The sequence below is a fragment of the Genypterus blacodes genome, unplaced genomic scaffold (assembly GCF_046128005.1).
Source record: "Genypterus blacodes isolate CSIRO-AG114 ecotype Tasmania unplaced genomic scaffold, CSIRO-AGI_Gbla_v1 ptg000128l_1, whole genome shotgun sequence".
Taxonomy (NCBI): domain Eukaryota; kingdom Metazoa; phylum Chordata; class Actinopteri; order Ophidiiformes; family Ophidiidae; genus Genypterus; species Genypterus blacodes.
This window is the reverse complement of record NW_027466930.1, coordinates 1341816-1362500: the sequence shown is the minus strand read 5'-3', so window position 1 is coordinate 1362500 and position 20685 is coordinate 1341816. Positions and strand designations below refer to the sequence as shown.

The 20685-nt window shown below is 45.4% G+C and overlaps 2 protein-coding genes across 2 annotated transcripts in view; both read right to left on the bottom strand.

The window, feature by feature from the left end:
• Positions 1-434, bottom strand: part of tspan17 (tetraspanin 17) — a 13210-nt gene extending 12776 nt beyond the window's left edge. Inside the window, exon 1 of the mRNA XM_076162722.1 lies at positions 1-434. This exon is cut by the window's left edge and continues 162 nt beyond it. The gene's annotated coding sequence lies outside the window, so the exon portion shown is untranslated.
• Positions 435-2238: 1804 nt separating this feature from the next.
• synpo (synaptopodin) lies at positions 2239-17766 on the bottom strand. Its single transcript, XM_076162760.1, has 4 exons — positions 17703-17766; positions 12995-14318; positions 6921-8923; positions 2239-5194 (listed from the first exon to the last, which is right to left on the bottom strand). The coding sequence occupies exons 2-4, from the start codon at positions 13155-13157 to the stop codon at positions 3923-3925; spliced, it is 3438 nt and encodes a 1145-aa protein (XP_076018875.1). The 5' UTR covers positions 13158-14318; positions 17703-17766; the 3' UTR covers positions 2239-3922.
• Between the last annotated feature and the right edge of the window lie 2919 nt (positions 17767-20685).

Genomic DNA, 20685 nt, shown 5'->3' with positions numbered 1-20685 from the left:
TCGCCAAAGCTACATTTAAAACGCCCAGGCTAGAGTTAGCGGGCTCCATTAGCTACGCGGCATCGAGTTTTACTCTCCAGACAGCATTAAGTAAATCAAACATATGCGACTAATTATCTTTCTCCCCGTTAACCATTAGCTCGCTAGGCCAGCTAGCTCGCAACTTCTATAGTTAGCATTGGCGGCTAACAACAACAAACCGAGGGACAGCGGAGCGTTACGGCTCAGCCATCCAGCTGCGCTTCGGTCGTTACTAAGTTCCCTGGTGTTAAACTTGTGCCGCACAGAGGAAGACGGTGTTTCCTTTCAGCTAAGCGTCTCTTCGATTAGTTCCCGTTACTACAACTGGCTGCTCGCTTAAAACCTTCATCCTTGTTGTTTCGTGCTCCAAACAAACGCCACTGTCAAACACCGTCCTGCCTGCCTGGCGTTCCTTTTCGCCTCAACTGCGCCCTCTACCGTCTCGCGGGTGAACGTCTGTTTACCGAGTGCCAAACGGTGCCAGGAGTTTGGGAGAATTTTCACACCCATCCACTGTGGGCTGACAAAGGTGTCGATGGTGATGAAAAAGGGGATAATTTACTCCATGAGGCACGTGTGACTAAGAGAGATTCCATATTAAACACATACACGGGTGCAGCATGGACTGCCTTTGTTTGCATTTCATTAAAAACAAATTTAACAAGAAGAATAAACATCCAGATTTTGATCTTAATGTTGATCTATCTGACAAAACATTACGTAATCTCTATGTCATAAACCGCCCTGCCCTGCCCCGTCTCTCTCTCTCTGTTTGTGTGTGTGTGTGTGTGTGTTACATACTATGCCTCTGAACAGGCCCGTGATAGTAGTATCCCATTACGTCCTTTGGGATGTGCTGGTGTTGGTATGGTGAGCAAAGGGCCAGAGGGGCTGTGCACCATTCTAATCAGTTCATGGCTCAACCCGCACTGTAACAATCACTCTCTAATAATCTGTGTGTGTGTGTGAATACAGTCTCTAAGACATTCAGTGTTTATACTGCAAGCGACTGTATGTCACTGCAATTCTCTCAGGTTTCACTGTGTGAGTTGAATACAATGTGTGATATGTAACACATTGATAACACCTTTCTTTCTTTAAAAGGTGGGTATGCTTGGATCACATAATATATAATATATGAGCATCCAGGTTAGCAGCAGGTTCTGCACTGCTTTGTGATCTGCCCTCACCTGCTACAACCGACATCGCAAGATTACTACAATTCTATTTTCAACAAAATTGAAACAGATAGTTCAGAACTAGGGTTTGTATTCATCCAGAATTTGATCAACAGGGGATATCAGAGAAAATCTGTGACTTTACTTTCAACAAATTAGCTTTCCTTGCAACACAATATAATTGTAGAGGTTTGGGAAATCATTGAAAACCCAAATATTTATTTTTAATATTTTGAACAGCAGTCAGTGTGCAGAATTGCAGTGTTCCTTATTTGAACTTTTGTTTTGAGTCCTACAGATGGCAGTCTATGAACCTGTGATGAATCTGGCTTTGGTTTCCTTTTCACCCTGAGCTGCTGTTGCTCTGGACTTTTCCCAGAAAAAACAGAGTGAGTCAGTCAGTCAGTTAGGTGGAGCCATGGTGGTTGTTGCACCATTAAGAAAGCAGAAGATAATAAAGCTGTAGAGGTCAATCTGGCCATATAGTTCTTAATCTGTTAATATTATCATCTGGAATGATGAACAACATTAAGTAAATGAGAGATCACGATATACAAGCTGTAACTGCTGCACTGCAAGGAAGACACTGAATTATATAAACAACCTAGTATAGGTGGCAGAATTAATTATAGCTTCAAATACAGTTGGACATTAATTACCATGTTTTTTGTCAGTGGAATGTAATTAGAATAACCGTAATTAAAGGAGGCTGCATAGCGTGATTTAACATATATACTGTAGGTGTTTCTGAGTTTACCTGGGTGTGAGTTGCTAGGCACTGAAAACAAAATGAAGAAATAGACAGAAAATACAAATTCAGTCATCATAATAGTTTATGCCACTGTGGTCAGTAAAGTCAGTGAATATGAGATAAATAATAGAACAAATGAACATTACGACTTATTCAATTGTGTGTTGTCAATTGAATTGTTTTTATTTCGAATTCATTTTGAGACATCATAACATTATAAAATATGAGTTATATTGAAAATACAGGCATGCAGTATGACAACATCTTAAGAACCTGTTTGCAGAACCCTTAAAGGCCACATTTGTTTTCTATTTTTGAGAGTGTCAGCAGAGTTTGGCCGGTCCAGAGGTTGAACCAGGTTGAAACCAATCCATGACAGTGATCCTGCTGAAGGTGCCAGGTCATTGCTTAGCTGGTGTCTCTGTCACTCAAGAGACACATTCATGTACAAATGTAGAAATGTGCTGATGCTGTTGGCCCACATGTCAGGGAATGAATTAATGTAGAAGATGTATATATATATGAAGTTATTGGCCCGTTATGAAGACATATTTGAGCAAACAACGTTCTAAACAATGCCCCCTTAGCTGCTGAAATCGAATGAACAGAAGTGCAAATCAAGTATAAAAGGAAAGGTAGGAAATTAAAGAGAATGTGCATTAAAGTTATGCATGTATTTAAAATACACCATTGCTTTGATCCTTTTCATGAACATTTTTGATGTGTATTTCACATCTTACAACATACTGTTACCTTCTCTCCTAAACAAGCACTTATTAATAATCAGTTATCTGTTTTTCATGAACGACATTAAAAGAAATGACAGTTTTTGGCCTCGTTACTATTAGAAAGCAATGTTTACAGCATGAACATTCCAAATGATACTGAGGCATAAGTCAATCTCTGATATGACAGTTACAATCAATGTGCCATTTAGCTTTCACGTTTCGATAGCAATCATAAATCAGATGTTCATGATCAATATTTGAATTTCAACAAAACGATATCAGACATGGAAACAGTGTTTGATCAAATAGGTGCCATCAATCCCCAACGTAACTCAAACCTCTTCATCCTCTCTAACATTCTTCATCAATCCGTCTGTAAAGCAAATTGTAGCAAATGCAGTATATAACACGACATATACACCTTGTGGTAAATTGATTATTGCACTGATAGGTATGTGTAAGATTTGCCCATACTAATTAAAAGTGTGAACAAACTGTGGTGAATATTTTGACAGTGTATTATGTGTATACCATGTGTATCACCTACTAATTTTGCAAAATGTCCATTGAAAATTACTGTAAATTCATTTTATCCAGTCTACTCTAAAGCTATATACATTTTGAATGCACTGTATAAGCTATGCTGTAATAACACAGTACAATGCCAACTGTCAGGAGTCTGCCTGAGCCAATGCGCTGTACAGTCCAAATAACCTTTACATTTACATATTCCTTACTCCAAGTGTTCTCTTTTAATGCGTTCATATAATTGGTCTCTCTCGTGCCAGATGAGAAAACTTAAAGTCAGTTTATTACTTTATATAAAATCCATACTTGAGTTGTGACCGTGAAAGTCAGCTTGATGTAAAAGTGTGAAAAGTGTAAAGTTGCTTCAAAGCTTATTAACATATCTTTGGTTATTTTGATCATTCTATTGTTTGGTATTCAAAGCCCACAAGCCACAGCAAGTGTGTTATGTAAAAAGCTTGTTCTTGTCAGTCCACGCTATGAAGGTGAGTCACATAAAATACCACAACATTAATATAATCCAGGTCCAGGATCCTTCTTCAAAGTCTCAGAGACGTTACTTTGTCCAAACTTACAGCAATGAAACTCGATTTCCCTTAGTGTGATCCATAACATGGTGGGATTGCATCTGTCTTTCTGGTTGATCCCATGCCCTAGATGACTTAAAATCTGTCAGAATACACTACTTATTTCATTTCCAGCTGGTTTTAAGGCCATCACAGGTCAGTGGAGACGCTGCTTCTCTTAACCCTCAGGCTGCCGCCCCAGCCCCGGGGACAGGTGTTGTAGGAGTGCAGGCCAGGTGACCTAAGGCCTGAATCCTCAGACTCTACTGAGGCATCAGAGTCAGTGAGAGAGCGAGTGTTGTACAGCCTCACAGGGGAGCAAATCCTTTGTGTTGGAGTAGGCGGGGGGCTTGTAAAGGTAGGGGACTGAACCCCCAATGCCCGTGGCTGGAAAGGGCTGATAGGAGGCTTGTGACAGTCATAACCATGATGGGAATTTCCCAGAGGTGAGATGGGAAGGCTGTGAGTGCTCAGTGCACCAGGGGAAGGGCTGTTTTTACGTTTGGCAGCGTTGATGATGTTCATCGCGAGGAGGCGGTGATTGGCCTTAGAGTCTGGGTTATTCATAGTAGGGGACATGCAGCGATTGTCTTTTGGAGGGGGGACAGGAGAGGTGGCAGAGGACCTGGGCAGAGGTTTATAGGTTGGACAGGACCAGCTGGACTGAGAAAGCGCAGGAGATTGGCATCTTGAACCCGAAGGAGGAGAGAATGGAGAGGTGGCTGTAGATGTTTGCTTGTTAGATTGAGTAGTTTGGTTTACCATGGGGGACTGGCACCTGGAATCCCACGGTTGAGAGAGGGGAGAGGTTGTTGTAGATGTTAGTTTGTTAGATTGAGTAGTTTGGTTTACCATGGGGGGCTGGAATCTTGAACCCCAAGGAGGAGAGAATGGGGATGTGGTTGTAGATGTTTGTGAGGGTCTGGATGGGGAAATGGAGACAACAGGGGAAGATGGGGTATTTTGGCTGACCATAGGGGACTGGCACCTTGAACCCCAAGGAGAACGAGAAGCTGGAGAAATCTGGGAGGGTCTGGAAGTGCTAACAGAGGTGACGGTGGAGGGTTGAATATTTTGGGTCACCATAGGGGACTGGCATCTCGATCCCCAAGGAGGAGAACACGGAGAGGTGACGAAAGATCTCTGGGAGTTTTTCGATGTAGATATAGTGGAGACTGAGGAATGCTGGGTGTTCTGGCTGGTCATTGGGGATTGGCACCTGGATCCAGTGGGAGGGGATACAGGGGAAATGACTGAGCGCTTGGAAATGGTGGAGGAGGCATGGTTAGTATGAGTTTGGAGGCTGGGAGTCCAGGCTCCAGTGGTGGGCACCTGTGGGCTGCTAAAACGCCTGGTGAAGCTGGGCATCCTGCTTGGTGTAGGGGTCTCGGGGGTTTTCACAGAGGAGGACTCCTTTGTCACCTGTTGGTTCACAAGAAAAAAAAGTTTTAGACTCCAATACACTGATAGAATCAAAGAATGTGTGGTTGCCTAAATTTGTCTTCTGCAGAATCACAAAATCTCACATAAATCATCACAGACCCTATTTCATTTCACTGGCCTTGTTTGTGAACCTGTTTTGATAACATGTTTACTTCTCACTCTGAGGCCGAGTGTCACCCAGGTCACACATGTGTGTGTCATCTATAAGCCTGAACACCAGCACACATGGGCCTGGTCTTTAGTGTCTCTCTCAGGTTACTGTCATCTGCTCACCCTGAGGTGCATAATGTTTACAAGGATATGAAATTACTCAATTGAGGCCAGAGAAACGTTCCCTTTTATGTGCTCCACATCTGATCATATTGTGAAGACTGTGTGTAGTATTGCAGAGGGAAAATGAGTGTTCGGAAAGTTGTGTATTTGATTTGGGACGTTTGTTGCAGGTCAAGGGTCATCTGTCTAAAAGTTCAACAAACCAAAACAACTCAATATCTCACAGTGGCAAGCACAAATAATCCCGTCTGAGCCTTAAATGTTGAGTACTGTATTTTAAAATGAATGTGTACTAAGAATTAAAGTTTTGTGTCTGTTATTCGGAAAAGCAGGAGAGTGAAATAACAAAGACAGAAGAGTCAAGTGGAAACGTTTTAGTGTGATGCCAGGAAATGAGAAAAGGAGAAGGAGGTCAGAGCAGAGTGTTAGATCAAAGCTTTAATCAGGAAGGAAAGATTCAGTGAATCACTAAGTGAGACATTCAGAAGGGAAAAGTGACTTGAGGTTTAAGATTCAACAAAGCCTATAGTCAGAAACAACAACGATTGATGCTGTTCTGTTCTATGAAAAACTTGCAGAATTACAGCTTAAAGACATGGAAAGAATATATGCACGTCCATAAAGCAAATTACTGTGCAGTCGGCAAATTAAAACATCAAAGAGTTCAAGTTCACAGCATGTATTTAGGTAGAAAATGTAGGAAAGCAGGAAAAAAACAACCCGGAGTACATAAAGACATAAAAGTAGTTCCTTCACTTCAACTTTCATGTGAGTGCGTTTAATTTGAAATCATAGCTCATTAAGCAGATGCCAGAACATCTGCTAAAGTGCTTTGTAAGGCAGCAACGGAGACTGGAAGTGTTGAGTTGATTCTCAGGGTAATTTAGACTCAAAATTAAGGTTTCTCAGTGCTTAGCAACTATGGCACATTTTTAGTTTGAGGATAATGAATATTTTTTTGGCATGTTCATCATCATAAGCAACTTTTCACACATTCACTCAACTATTAAGATACATTCACTTCACCCGTACTAAAAGTCAATGAATCTAATCTAATCTAATTTTACATGTAAAGAAACAGATTATACTGTATATTTACTCAACCATAAACAAACAGAGCAGCCACCTAAAGTCAATCATTAGTACATATGTATCTTGAGAAGTGGATCAGAGTAGTAGTTAGTTTTCTGACTTCCACTCTAAGTGCCAGACGAAGATATAATCGTTCAATCCTATTATATACTATATATATTAAATATAACTATAGAAAACGGTGCTGTACCCACATGTACATTCTAATAAGGCACAAGATCAACAAAAAAGAGCACTGAAATGTAAAGTTTAGGCCTCATATTGGCCACTTCCTTATCTTAGGTGTATCCTGCATATGTAAACAAACGATCTAATAATAGTAGACAGAAGGTCTCCACACCTGCGCCTCAATTCCTGCCTTCTTAGCAGAAAACGTTGGCTTTGGCGCCTGGACCCCCTGTCGAGGGGAAGACACTCGCTCAGGAGAGAAGGCAGACAGCTGAGAAGTGATCCGTGGCTGCCCGGAAGACAGCGGCTCCGTGTAATTTGATGGATATTCTCTTCCTCCTGTGGGGCTGAGAGTGAGCTGTGGAGAAAAGTAAGGAGCCGGACTGCTGGGCAAGGAAGCCTGTCTGGAGTACGACTGTGCGGTCGTCAGGGCCCTGGCGTGCGGCGCTCCTCTGGGTAAGGTGCTAATGGGATCTTTGATTGGGTTAAGGATGAAGAGCGAGGAGTTGAGCTGGTAGGGCCGGTGCCTGGAGAGGTCCATCTCTATCTTGGAGCAGCCGTTTTCCATAGAAGGGGGCTCCGGCACAGGCGCCACAGGAGGGGGCGGGGCTTTGTGAGCAGGTTTCCGCTGAGTCACCTGTTGGGCCTTTATGTTTTGTGACAGCTGAGCGCACATATCAGAGTTTTTAGCAATGGCCTTGACCCGACCAGGCATGCTTGACGGGTACACCCAAGATGGTGGCAGAGACATAGTTGGAGACGGAGACCTCATCTGTCCTGAATTCTTATTCTCCACTACATATTTCTCCATTCTTGACTGACGCTTGGCGAACAGCTCGGCCCCCTTCCCCGACACGTTGGTAAGGGTCTGCTCCGGCCTGTGCTCCTCCCTTGGTCTGGTCATGGAGCTCTTGAGGCAGGAGGTCCATGCTGGAGCTATTGCCTCCTTTATCCTGCATTCCTCCTTGGCCAGGAAGTTGGAGGCTTCTGCACCCAGAGCCAGTAACTCTTCCTCAGGTGCTGCCTCAGGCACAGATTCATGTCCATGTCTCTTCTTTTCATCCACCCCTTGCACCAGAGACAGCAGCTCTGGATTTGGAGCTACCACTGTTTTCTCTTTGAACGTGAACATAGCCTTCCTGTTTGACCTTTTGGCAGCGCCCTCCTCCAGTATTCCCGTTTTTACTCCTGGTGCCGCCTTCCTCTCGACACTGGGCTGAGGGACAAAGGTGGAAGGCTTGGGGGCCGTGGCAGGGCCGTAATGTTGAGGAGGGGACTGGTATAGCACAGTGGGGGTAGGGGACATGACCGGAGACATTGGAGGTGGACTGGTGTAGGTCTGTGGGGGTTGGTTCGTGAAGGCGGGTAGAGGAGGTGTGGGATACGATGGAGCTGGAGGTGGAGGTGAGAAGGCCACCTGTTGGGTGACAGTGAAAGCAGGGAGAGGTGGAGTGGCGTAGGAAGGCGCAGGAGGGATCTCCCTGACAGGGCTGGCCGTCTCTGGAGACTGAACTGTCAGCGGCGAGAAAAAAGGCCGGGCAGTTCGGTTGGTGATGGCAGCTGGCTGCTTGGATAAAGACACAGTGATCTTCTCTGGGCCAGACATACTATGGCAGCCGTTAGAAAGTGTGTGACCCCTGTTCATGCCTGCTCCCCCATCAGCATGTTCCAACATCACTTGATCTGTGCTGTTTCTTCCAGGGGGAATCTCATGCACGATCTCCCCATGGATTTCATCTTCCTCCTCCTCCTCCTCATGCTCTTCTATTTCTTTGACAGGAAGGAAATGTCTTTCTTGGATAACAGTGTTCTCCATCTCCTCCTCCTTCTGGAAATGCTCACCTTGTTCCTCCATGATATCACCTACCCTAGTTGGTGAAAAAGGTGTCTTGGTAGCGATGTTCTTACAGTTCAGGTCTCTGTCCTTCTCCTCACTGCTCCTTTCTGCCCATGTGGGTTTGTAAGACGAGGTGTTCACATTCTCTGCCCTGTCTCGCCTCGATCCCTCTCCACCACTTTCAAGTGTGAATGCGTTGACTCGCTGCTTTCGCCTGTTGAAGAGCTGAACCCCTTTGGAGTTGGAGTTGGGGATGGTGAGCTGAGCAGCAATGATCTGACTCCTGACACGAGCCTCCTTCAGCTCCTTGTCTGACAAACTGGCGCTCCTGGTCAGATCTAATGTCAAACAGACAACAAAACAGAGAGACAATCAGTGAACAAATCTCGGATTGTTAGAAAATAACAGATTTTGTCTTCTTTCCATTCTAGAGACGGCTATGTAGTTATTAAGTAGAGTAACTTTGGGTGACTTAAGAGTGCGCTGAACTTGCCATTAAAACCAAGAAAGATCCCACAACAGCTAATAAAAGCTCATCAAACAGTTTGATTCTAAATGTAACAACCCCGAGAGCCAACGAGGACAAATTCTTAACAAGTCTGGGTCGGCACATGCTATTTAAAAACCCACATAATTGTTCCTGCACCATATGGTTTTGATTGTCCATCGCTGTTCTTTTGATTCCAACCAGTTCAGTGAGAAATAAATACAGCATTTCAACTTTTCACTCAGCAGACTGGAGCTGGAGACAGACATAGCAAGCGTAGGTGGAGAACCATTTTCAAATAAACATTTTAATAAGAAAGTCAGGAAAGCGCCCTGACTGAAAGTTAAGAAAATAACAAATCGGCCACAGAGTCCTGAAGAAACGACTTCAATCATTTTACACTGCTTTTGCGTGTTTGGGGATTACTTAGAAGAATATGTGATAAATCAACAAGTAGAGAGAATGAGTGGAGTGTGTTGTGTGGAATGAAGTGCTCCATTCCAGGCCGTGGAGCTATTTCCTCTGCCATCTGCGGCGTCCCTCCCCGAGCATTCCTCCACTGCTGAGAAAAGTCCCTGCCTGTGCTTCCAACATGCCTTTGGTTTCCCTCTCCAACGCACATCAGCCCCTTAATGCACCATTTTTTACAATCTACACTTTCCAACAGCGTCATTTGAGGATTACGGTGTTAAAGCTAATGTAAGATTGCAGCGTTCTCCTCCTTCATTAATCAAATCTAATCAAAAAGAAAAGAAGAAAAAGAGCCAAAACCTGATGTGATGCATCATTTTTAATGTCAATTTCAGTTTCAAAGGGAATAACTCCACTTGTCACTTCTGGTCGATTATTCATGTAACTGACTGCCGGTTGACATTTAACATGGCTGGATGCTTTCCTCAGCTGGCACAGCGCTGATGCTCTCAGCATTTAACGAGGCCGCGGATCGTGACAGCTTTTTTATTTCATATAATGACATGCCAATCTAAATAATCAATCAAAGTGAAGTTTTCCTGTACGGGCTGCACATACTGCACACATAAAGACAGAGCGATTATTCATCTGGCAAAAATGAATAATGTGCATCTGTCTTTGCCTTCAAGGTAATTGTACTTTTGTTTATTTTCTCATCACATCTAAAGAAGGACTCAAGTTTATGTTTGTGTTCTAAACATTCACAATGCGATTATATTCTTGGCTGATGGAGGCGGTCACACACACACACACACACACGAAAACACATAAATGTCATTATCCATCATGCGAAAGGATCATATCAGCCCGTCACTGCCCTTTTGCTCCTCTAGCCACAAAGTAAAACCAGAACCTATTACATCAACCACATAACAGGGAAAAAGCATTATGACACAACTAATCCAATCACCACTACTAGCACCGGCATAAATCAGTCTTATGAACTATTAAAAGGACACACAGCCACTCACACTCAGCGTCTGTTATTAGTGTCTTGTGTTCAGGTTTGACACCCGCACATACATGATTAATAAAGGCTTTTATCAGTTATTTGCCTTTCTAACTGATCTAGCTTATGTTGTCCCAGCAGAGAGCTGAATAGCAGACTTGTAATAACACTCGGTCACCAGGCTGCTGCAGTGTATTGGCTGTAAACATTCCACCTCTAGTGGGTGCCAGATTACCGATCAAGTAACATGCAGGTGCAAATCCCATCAGGGATTAATACCAGGACCAAAATAGTGAGCATTTACAAGATTAGGATACAGCGTAGGAAATGTTTAGGCCTTTGTTTATCCATTGGATGTTACGATGAGGATTTGATTCACTATAACACAAATAAATAAATAACTCAGCTTTCTGTTAATTAATTCATGTTATTTAGATCAGATAAATAACTTTGATGCTTCAAACTATGATTTAAAATGAAAAGTGAAGCAAGATTCATCCCAGCAGGAGGAAAAGCTCAAAAGAAGTTTATATAAACTTTACCCAGAAGTTTATAAGTACAATATTCCATCACAGAAACATCACAAAGCTCCTAAATGGTCGTCTACTCGCCACAAACATACAAGTGCATCCGAGCGCAGAGCGTAATTCCTGGGCTGTAAACTCTCCTAATGATTCCCAGGCTGGCTGAAGGTTAATATATCTATTTCTTACCTTTTTATGTCAGGTGCTGAGCTCCACTGCCTTGCAGCACCTCCATAAGCCTTTGCTTGCAATTTAACTGCGTCTGTTACCTTCACACCCCCTTTGAGTACAGAGACAGAGGATCAGATTTCTTTTTCTTAGCAAACTTCGCTCTGCAGTCCAGCCTGCTCAGCAGCACAGACGGAGGGAGGGAGCGAGGGAGGGAGGGACAGAGGGGGGAAAGGCTGAATGACAGCACAGCCTTCAGCTTCATTTCACTTTCTCACATCTGAATCACTCTGCCGGGATAAACTCATTATGACGCTGAGAACACATCCCTGAGAACACAGCGTATGGCTTAGCCTGACAGAATATTGATCTTCCAGCAGTGGTACAGGCAACACTTTGTTTCGGACAGTGGTGAAGAGGTGTCCAATCAATGTCAAATATTGACTGGCTTATCTCAGTCTAATGACCCCTTCTGCTGTCTTTGAAGTGGAATGGGAACCCATAGATCCTCCACTCAGCTATTGAGACAGCAGATCCCCCTGCCTGACCTCGGCTGACACGCCTAAAGCCCTCACTGCCTGTCTGGATATCACTGACTGATGCTGCCTTCTCTCCAACGCTCTGCCCTCTGTGAACCCTTTAGGGGCCTAAGCTCCAACCTGCAATGGCAGGATTGGAATTTCCTGTTCCCCAGCTGAGACAAAACTTAGCCCTTGGCAATGATGCAAGCCCCTCCATATCACATTGTCCCTTCCCACCAACGCCTCACCTCCTTCCCTTCTCGTTTCCCTCTCCACCTTTCTCTACCCGGCTGCCCTCTCCCGTCCCGTCCCCTCGGCCTTGCGTGGGTGAGAGCAGGCGGAAACCTCCCCCGCAGCAGGAGGATTTAAGTCAGGAGCCAGCCCTGCGTTTGTGTATCAAAGGTCAGATTACCCTGTCGGATGTTATCTTTTCACCGGGGCGATGGCAGTGGGGTGAGCAGGATGACAGCGCCGGCCCCCGTGGGTGACGGCCGAAGCGGTATGGAAAGAGGGATTAATGGCGGGCCTGGGATCTGACGATGGTTGAATGTGAGCTAACCTCCCTGTGGATCCCGTGGGAGACTTAAAAGAGCGGGGCTGAAGCCAGGGCTCCTGTTGCACCATGAGGGGACTTTGCAGAGCTGTAGTCCAGTGTGAATTGTGTCGTTGTCATTGTTATGCATTCACGGATTTGTGTTCAATTTGAGGAAACTCATTATGGGATGGGAGGAGAGCTGGAGATTATCCTGTAGATGCATATCAGGGCTTCAGCCACTCTGACGCTTCCTTTATGCTTCACTACAATAAAACGACTCTCTTTAATGCGTCGGAGCAGCTTAGCGGTAATTACCTCACCACCATTTTCCATATCACCATCTAACAACACAATGCTTCGCTGTTCCTGAGCGCTAACGTCTCCTTTTTCGTACTTACTTGGGAGTTGACAGCTGTTAAAGTAAAAACGAAGCGACTGAAAAACTTTCCGAACAGCTTTTTCCCACAAGTTAGGTCATTATTGTCGGTGGCTGTGCTGCATAATAACGCTGCCCTTTAATGGTGACGCATGATTGCATTTCCATTGCTGTCTGTATTTTTTTTACTGCATGGAAACAGATGTTTCACCGAGCAACAAGGGCTGCGTGAAGATGTACTGACAGGTCTGTTTTACCAATTTGCTGTAAATTGGGTTTTCTACTGTAATGATATACTACACTTCAACAAACAAACAACTGGGAGGTTATTTACAACTACACAAACAGCCAAGATTAGGACGCCGGATAAACACTCACTTGTTTTCCGGCTCATCTGTTCTGTGTTGAATTCCCTCCTCTCCCATGATGCATTGCAGTCAGTCCCGGGGCCAGGCATGTCCTGCTCTGCCTCCAGAGGTTTCCTCAGCCCTCCTGGACTCCAGCTCACTCCTCTCCTGACAGACAGATGTCCCTTCTCCATCTCTGTGGCTGAAGTGAAGCGATTCAGCTGCAGGAGGAACAAACGCCCCTCAGCAGGGGAGGATGTGGATGTTTGGTTCCACTCGACAAAATCTTATTTCCCGATGAGATGAATCGGTCTCTCTCTATGTCAGTCCAGCTGGAAAATGACGGGGAGGCTTCAGTCCTCCCTGGCAGGCAGTGAAGGTATGAAGAGACAACAGCAGAGGAGAATGGAAAAGAGTGGGTCAACTTTCCAGGTTACTGCTGCTGGTTCCGGTCATACTCCCTGGTCCGGCAGTCAGTTCAAACTCGACAGGAGACGCTGAAGCTGACTGTGGTTTCATGCAGCATTGTTCCCTAGCAGGACCTCCCAGGAGGGGCAGCTCCGACGCATCTTGGAGGAGTTCCCATGGACGATTGCCATGAAAATTTCACAATCTGATATCCTCCGTTTGCGAATCTGGCAAAGGCGGCTGAGAAACGGGGCTGTTTTCTGTATTTGCATCTGTCTGATACTCTTTCCCAGACGTTCTTCTTCTATTTCAGTCACCAAAACATGCCTTTTGTCTGCAGCACAATCTCTCGCCCGCAGATTATTTTCCTTTCAGAGATCTGGCCCTTTATCTTGGAGAGCATAACTTTACAATGACGTGAGGGGGAACTGTATATATGGTCGCTTCCTGCTGTTAGGTGCATGTGAGGAATAATATTTCACGGTGAAAAGGTCATTCCACAGGCTGGCTGGAGTCCAGAGTGCCAAAGCTTTCAATTAGATTTGCTTTATTCTGGTGTCCCGTGTTGTAGAAAAAGGCCAGACGCAGTTTCCGCAGACAGGATAATCAATTTTGATCTCTAAAACATTTGGTCGTGGAAAATGAAACTGAGAAGGAAAGTTCTTATTTTTGGTGGCTGTTTTGATTTATGTTGAAGTCTATCAGAAGTAGGACCCAGACTCCTTCATGGACCGGGTCATTCTGCGGTCAGGAGCCTCCCGCATTCAGTGTTTGAGTTTGTTTTGCTCCTTTTTAGAGAGGATTTGTCTGTGTTCTGGCAGACTGTCTGTGCAATAACTGCTCCAGTTTGCTGAACCAACTCTGTGCAGGATCAAAGAGGAATTCTGCTGCTAGGGTTGATTCTGGAGACAAATCCAACTACAAGCCCATGTTCCATCCACAGCAGCCTGCAAAACAAGACAAATACAGTTTCACTCCAATCAAAAGCTTTCAAATATACTTTTCCTCAGTTGTGTTATTGAAACATGACTATTACCAAGTTAAATGTTTGTGTTTATTCACCCACAACATTGGCAAACCACTGGAACAAGATTCCTTCTCTGTTCCGTCTTATCACCACCGTTTATGAGTTCAAATCTAAGACCTCGAGAGAAAGTTTGGAGTTTCACACGAGATAAAGCGTCGGTGTTTAAGGAAGCGGTGGAGAGATTTATTACAGAATGCTGTTAATGAGCTTTGATTTATTTCCAAAATCATCTCATATCTCAGCCAGCGTTCACATGTGAGACAATAACAGGCGCATGTCTTCAAAGCCGCAGATCGGCTTTCCCACTCGGGCTTTCAGGGCGGAGAAGGAAAAGGAGGAGACGCCTTCATAAAAGTCTGAACTTGATAAAGCCAGTGTTCTCGTTAGGAGGGGAAGGAAGGTCACAATTCATTAATTCCTGAATGTCGGAAATCTGGAGGAAACCTGCCAAAGGAATGGCTTTATCTTCGCCTCTGGGTGGCTGTGACGCGATACAGAACACAACAAATATGCGGATTTGTGATTTGGTCGTGGAAAATAAAACTTTTCTAGCTTTCGTCCAGCGTCACGTTCCTCATACTGAGATACTGAGACCTGCTGGTACAGTGTGTGATCATACACACATAGGGTGTTTACACGGCCTTGTCCTTGATCAGACGTGTGTCTCCTTGACGCCGATCGGGGTGCGTTTGTTTTGGTTGTGAGTCACCGATGTAACACTCAAAGCAAACAAAGCACACGTGATCATTATTTTTAAGTGTGCTATTGTTTTTTAGAGATTCCTCAAAGGCATCGCACCATAAACCAGAGTCACCTTCTTCTCTAGGTGTGTGTGTGTGTGTGTGTGTCTGTTGGCACCATTAACATTGTTTGTGTCTGTGGAGGGCTGTGATTTCAGCGGCTGAGTCACGGCGGCCTGTAGAAACACTGTTCGCCCCAACTCAGACAATCAACCCAAACACCACGCTGCCCCTCCCCTCCTCCCTTTAAACAGACAAACATAAATCCTCCTCTCCTCGGCTCTAGCCGGCGCGATCACGTCCAGCGAGGAGCGATGAAGGTCTGCATTGTTTCTGCCGGTTGCGGCGGCGACAGCGGCTCTTTGATTCCTGCAGATGTGTGAAACATCCAGCTGTTCTCTCTGAGATGAGTTTAACTGTTTACCTCAGGCTGCGTCGTTATGTTTTCCTCCTCCCCGTCTGACAGATTCTTATCATTATTAAACGACCTCACGTCCAAACACCACTTAACCAAAATGACTCAAATCTGGCCTGATTGCTTCCTTTGATCTGCTCCACAACTATTTTGTAACAACCAGACAATAAGAGCAGATGTTAGACACTTAACCCTAACTGGTGGTGTGCAACACAATACTGACATGTTGAAATACTTTTAATTCTTCTTTAATTCCTCCTCTCCCACCTCTGAAGCTTGTATCCAGCTTGGTTCCCGTCTTACTCCTCCTCCAACAGATCCACTCCATCTCCTTGTCATACCTGAGATGTGATCTCATCCCTCCATCTCCCCTCCTCTACCCTCCAATTACATCCAAGTTCAAACGCTCCTCCACAGCGCTCACCTGTGCCGCACCCACCGTCTCTCCTGTACCACCCGTTGACCTCTGTGATTGAAGCCAAGGATATCATTTACAGTTTGTCCCATTGGCCCCTTTTAGCGCATAATCACAGAGTTCCTGTACGTCGTCAACAGCGGGTGGATTCTCGTGCAGGCAGCAGATCTCTCTCCCCCCCTCAGCCCCTCTCGCATAGTGACGACGTACAAAAGAAAAGGTTTTTGGCAGCCACACGAGCTGTAATCATTCATTTGTCCCTGTTGGCCATTTCCCTCTATGTTCCTCTGCACACCTGGATCAATAGACATCTTGTAGCAGCCATGTCAGCCGCCTAATAACTCATAAATCTCCCTTCAGGTGTGACACATGTACATCATCAGCTGCTCTGGGAAACACACACGGGCCAGGAATGTAAGATGTGAGGATCTGGGGCTAGGTGAGCATTCCACTCGCCACATGAAGCGGATCAGTTACCTCGCTCAGGATTGAGCCGCTGGTCGTGACATTGACTCTGATCGGAGAGCTCAGTGCTGCTGTGTGCCTGCAAACTTTCACAGGGCCTCTCTCTCTCTGTCTCTCTCTCTCTCTCTCTCACACACACACTCTAAAATGGGTTATTCTTGCTTTATAATTGCTCCGCTGGCTCTGATGCTCCACATGTCTGGGCTTGTGCTGGGGTAATGACTGACATCCATTAGTGCTGCAGGTAGCAGACGCCAACGAAACTGGCAGATTTCTCTCTGTGTTTATCTTTCTCTTTTACTTGAGACAAACTCTCAGCTAACACAGTCATCAATCATTCAAGGGGAGCGCCGTGTTATCAAGTTTATATTTCATGCAGCTCATCCTCTTATCCCCGTTACAGGTGGAGAACATCAAGGCGAAGATAAAAACATCAAGACGATGCGGATGATCCGGTGCCAGGAGGGAGGAATCTTCTCAAACAATCATGGAAAGCATTACACATCAAAGCAACAAAGCACAGCGACTAAATCAATGTTTTCAAAGTGTGTAAGGGAACATCAGGGCCTCTCTGAGCTTAGCATTTATTTACTCATGAACCCATTTGACTAACTAGCATGCTACAATTCTGACATGTCTTCATTCACACCAACATAAAGGCCGTATGGTTTGCTCATGTACATATGTATCTATAGCAACGTAAAGCTGATCCAAACCTGCTGCTGCCCCCCTGTGAAGCAGTTAACGGGCTTCACCTGTTGTGTTAACAGGAAGCAATTACTTCTAAATGTAAGTCAATACAGTCTCCAGCCAGGTCTTTAATTGGATACACCTTCTAATGTTACACAGTGCCGCTCAGAGTCCAACACGGGGCTCCGGCACAGGCGGGACAATGGGCTCGGGTATCAGGCAGGGACCACAGCAGCCCTGCAACCCTGCACAGGCTGCTGCAGCCGCCACAGATGTTTGTCATCCACTCACACAAAGGCTCTCTCTCTCTCCCTCCCTCTTTCTCTCTCTCTCATCTGCAGCTTCACTCCGCTGCTTTCTCCAAAAACAAAGATAAAGCCCCCTCTCCCCCCCCCCCTCCTCCCCTCCCTGCCCCCCTCCTCCATAAAGCTACATTTGGTGAGATACAGGTGGAAAAGTCTGCAGCCAACAAAGAGTTGCAGGAAGACAGATAACGATAAGATACAAGTTTGTAGTCCGGGGTAGTGTGTGTTTGCATGTGTTTGTTTGTGTTTGTGTGTGTGTAGTCGTGCTGCTCACCTGTACTCCGGTGGGTCTGGCTGTGTGAGGCGTTGTGTGTGTACTGCCCCTTTTTCAGCTCCTGAGGCTCTGATACACACACACCTCCCCTTTTTACCTCTTCCCTCTCTCTCTCTCTCTTTCTCGCTCACTCACTCGAAGCAGACGAAGGATGGGGGTGGGGGGGGTTGAGGGTAGGGGAGGCTAGGGTGGGGTGGGGGGAGGCGGGGGGGCGTGTAGCTGCAGCATTTGGAACACAGAAGGTTCTTTGTCTGGGATCTTTTCATATGGTTTCCTTCAGGCTTGCATACTGAACACATTATGCCATAATATATTTTCATATTCAACACAGGGATGTTGAGGGACCAGGGGGCCCCACTCTGGCCCCCCCTCCCCCCTTTTTTAACCCCCTTCCCCTCCTTCCTTGACCCATTTTTCCCGCCGTGCACACCGAGGAAGAGAAATCCAAATAAAGACGAAAAACTATGCAAGGAAAAATGCACAACAAGTTTCTGCTAAAAAACCCTACAAAGAACTCCGTTTCTGCTTTTCCTGCTTGTGTCTGAATCATTAAACTGGGATAAACACAGGAAATGAAGGCGGGAAAACATGCGTGAGGCTGGATAATAACTCATAGAGGCTTGTACTTTCTGCAGCCATGTTTTTGATGCTGCATGACCTCTGACCCTATATCTGGTCCCACTGATTTACTCCCAGGATCCCACAGGTGCCGTAAAAAAAAGGTTCTGCAACATCTGCTCCACCAGAGTGTGAGATTATTGGATTTATAGATGTTCTGCAGACCAAAGCATGGACAGTGTAACGTCTCACTAAAGGCTGAAGGTGGATGTTGACCAGTCGTGGTCTTGGGCACCAGGTTTTGTCTGGATCCAGATCTTCCAAAGGCTGCAGTGGATCATGCACGGTCCAATCTGTCAGCGGGGAGAAAGTCGTATCCTGAACATCTGCCAGACTTTAGGAGCCGCGTCTTAATCGCCCTCCGGCTACGGGACAAGCTAACTGTTGCTTAATGTTGCATTTCCTCCGCTTGTGGTTGGCCGCTGCGTTCAAACAGGGAGCTCTGCAGGTCGGGTGAAGTTTAAGTGAAGGACAAACCTCTCCATCACAAGCATCCCTCGGGTTTGGGAGCATTTTTCTTTTTATACAGAGAATATAAAGGGATAATCGCAGCGCTTTGCTATCAAAATGCTCCTGAAGGTGTCTGTGGAGGCGGCGGTGCGGTTTTGGTTAGATGGCCGTCGCTCTTCACCTGATGGATGGCGCTGCCGAGCCGTCGGGATAATCCATCACCTACAGGCGACTTCCTCTCCTCCTCACACCCCACCTCCCCCTCCCCCTCTCCTCCTGCACCGGCTCTCCTCGTCTTCTTTCTGCTCTCACTCTCTTCCTCACACATCTTTCCTCACATTTTTCCTTTTCTTACATTCCCCCATTAATCCACTCACTCCTATCTCCCCCTTCAGTCTCTCTCTGCCGTCTCCATTCCTCTGCGCTCTCTCCTTCGACCCCGCGTCTCCTGACATGTTTATATGTGTGAGACCCCATGCAGCTGGGAGAGCGGCCATTAGCCACTATCTCTATCTCTCTCTTCTCCCCTCGGCTCTGCTGGCGTGACTCTCTTAAGGGCAGCTGTGTCTGTCTGTGTGTGTGTGGGTGGGTGGGAGGCCGAAGAGCTGAGGGGAAATATTAGCGCACATTCCTTCAGAAGAGCGGAATTCTCTCAGTGATCTGGTTTGCGTTCCCTCTTAAGCCAGATCCGTCCACACTACACTGGCTGAAGTTATTAGAGAGCGACTTCTCTCCGGCTGAGACATGAACTGATTAGAATCATGCACAGCCCCCTTTGCTTGCCATACCACCACCAGCACGTCCCACTGGAGGTAATGGGATACAGTCACGGGCTGGTTCAAAGGCTCAGCTTTAGTATAAACAGAGAGAGAGAGAGAGAGAGAGAGAGAGATGAGTAGACACTGCTCTGTAAGCTCATGTGTGTGTCTCTCTCTCTCTCTCTCTCTCTCTCTCTCTCTCTCTCTCTCTCTGTGAACTTGACAGTAACTCCACCACTTGGCTTGATTAGGGCTGTGGTGTGTACATGAGACTGACTGTGTCGGGGCTGCGCTCAGGTTTCAGCTCAGTCTGTTTATTTTCATTCCACCAGGCCTGTGTGTTTCTAATGAACTTCCTCAGATGGTGCTGTGGTCTGAAGGGGAGCTGGCTAAAGCCTGGTAGAGTCAGGGTGTGCCCGCTCATGGTTTGCATGATGGATATTCCAGGAAAGCCACATGGAGGGGGAAAAAAGGACATATACAGAATATACGTACATACACAGATAGACGCATAGCAACGTTACAAAGGCAACGCAGCATTCTACTTCATTCAAATGCTGAATAGTAGATGCACTTATATCACAAAATACTCAATAACAAGTAAGCAAGTAAGCACATTAGCAGTATTAAGGCATCAAAAAGTGAAAGAACATCCCTGTCAGGGTCAAATGATTGAGCCATCAGTGATTAAGGTCTACAAAACAGGAGATACAAGGTTTCATGTGACAGTATGAACAGCTCATCATTTAAATTCAACAGTAAAAGATTAATTTAGAGTCCAAGAATGTGTATCTCCAGTCAGCGTTGGGCTTTTCATGCTTTTATGGCAGTTGAAGTGTTAAATGCTTCTCTATACAACAGTAACTCTGACGCCTGAAGCTACCAGATACAAGGTTTCTACCCAACAACAAGTGACATTTTCATAGTTAATCATGTGATGGATTTCAAATCTCAATGTGCAAAGTAAGTTGTCATTAACTAGTCATCAAATAAATGGAGGGAAATGCCGAATAAAATGTAGCACCAAATGGAAAAAATTAAGTAACAATTCCCGCCAAATTGTACAGTATGAGAGTCAATGTCCATAGTTACTTTCCACCCAAAATAAAATAAAATATAAGACAAAACGTTTCCAGGTCCGTCTGTAGCTCTGTGGT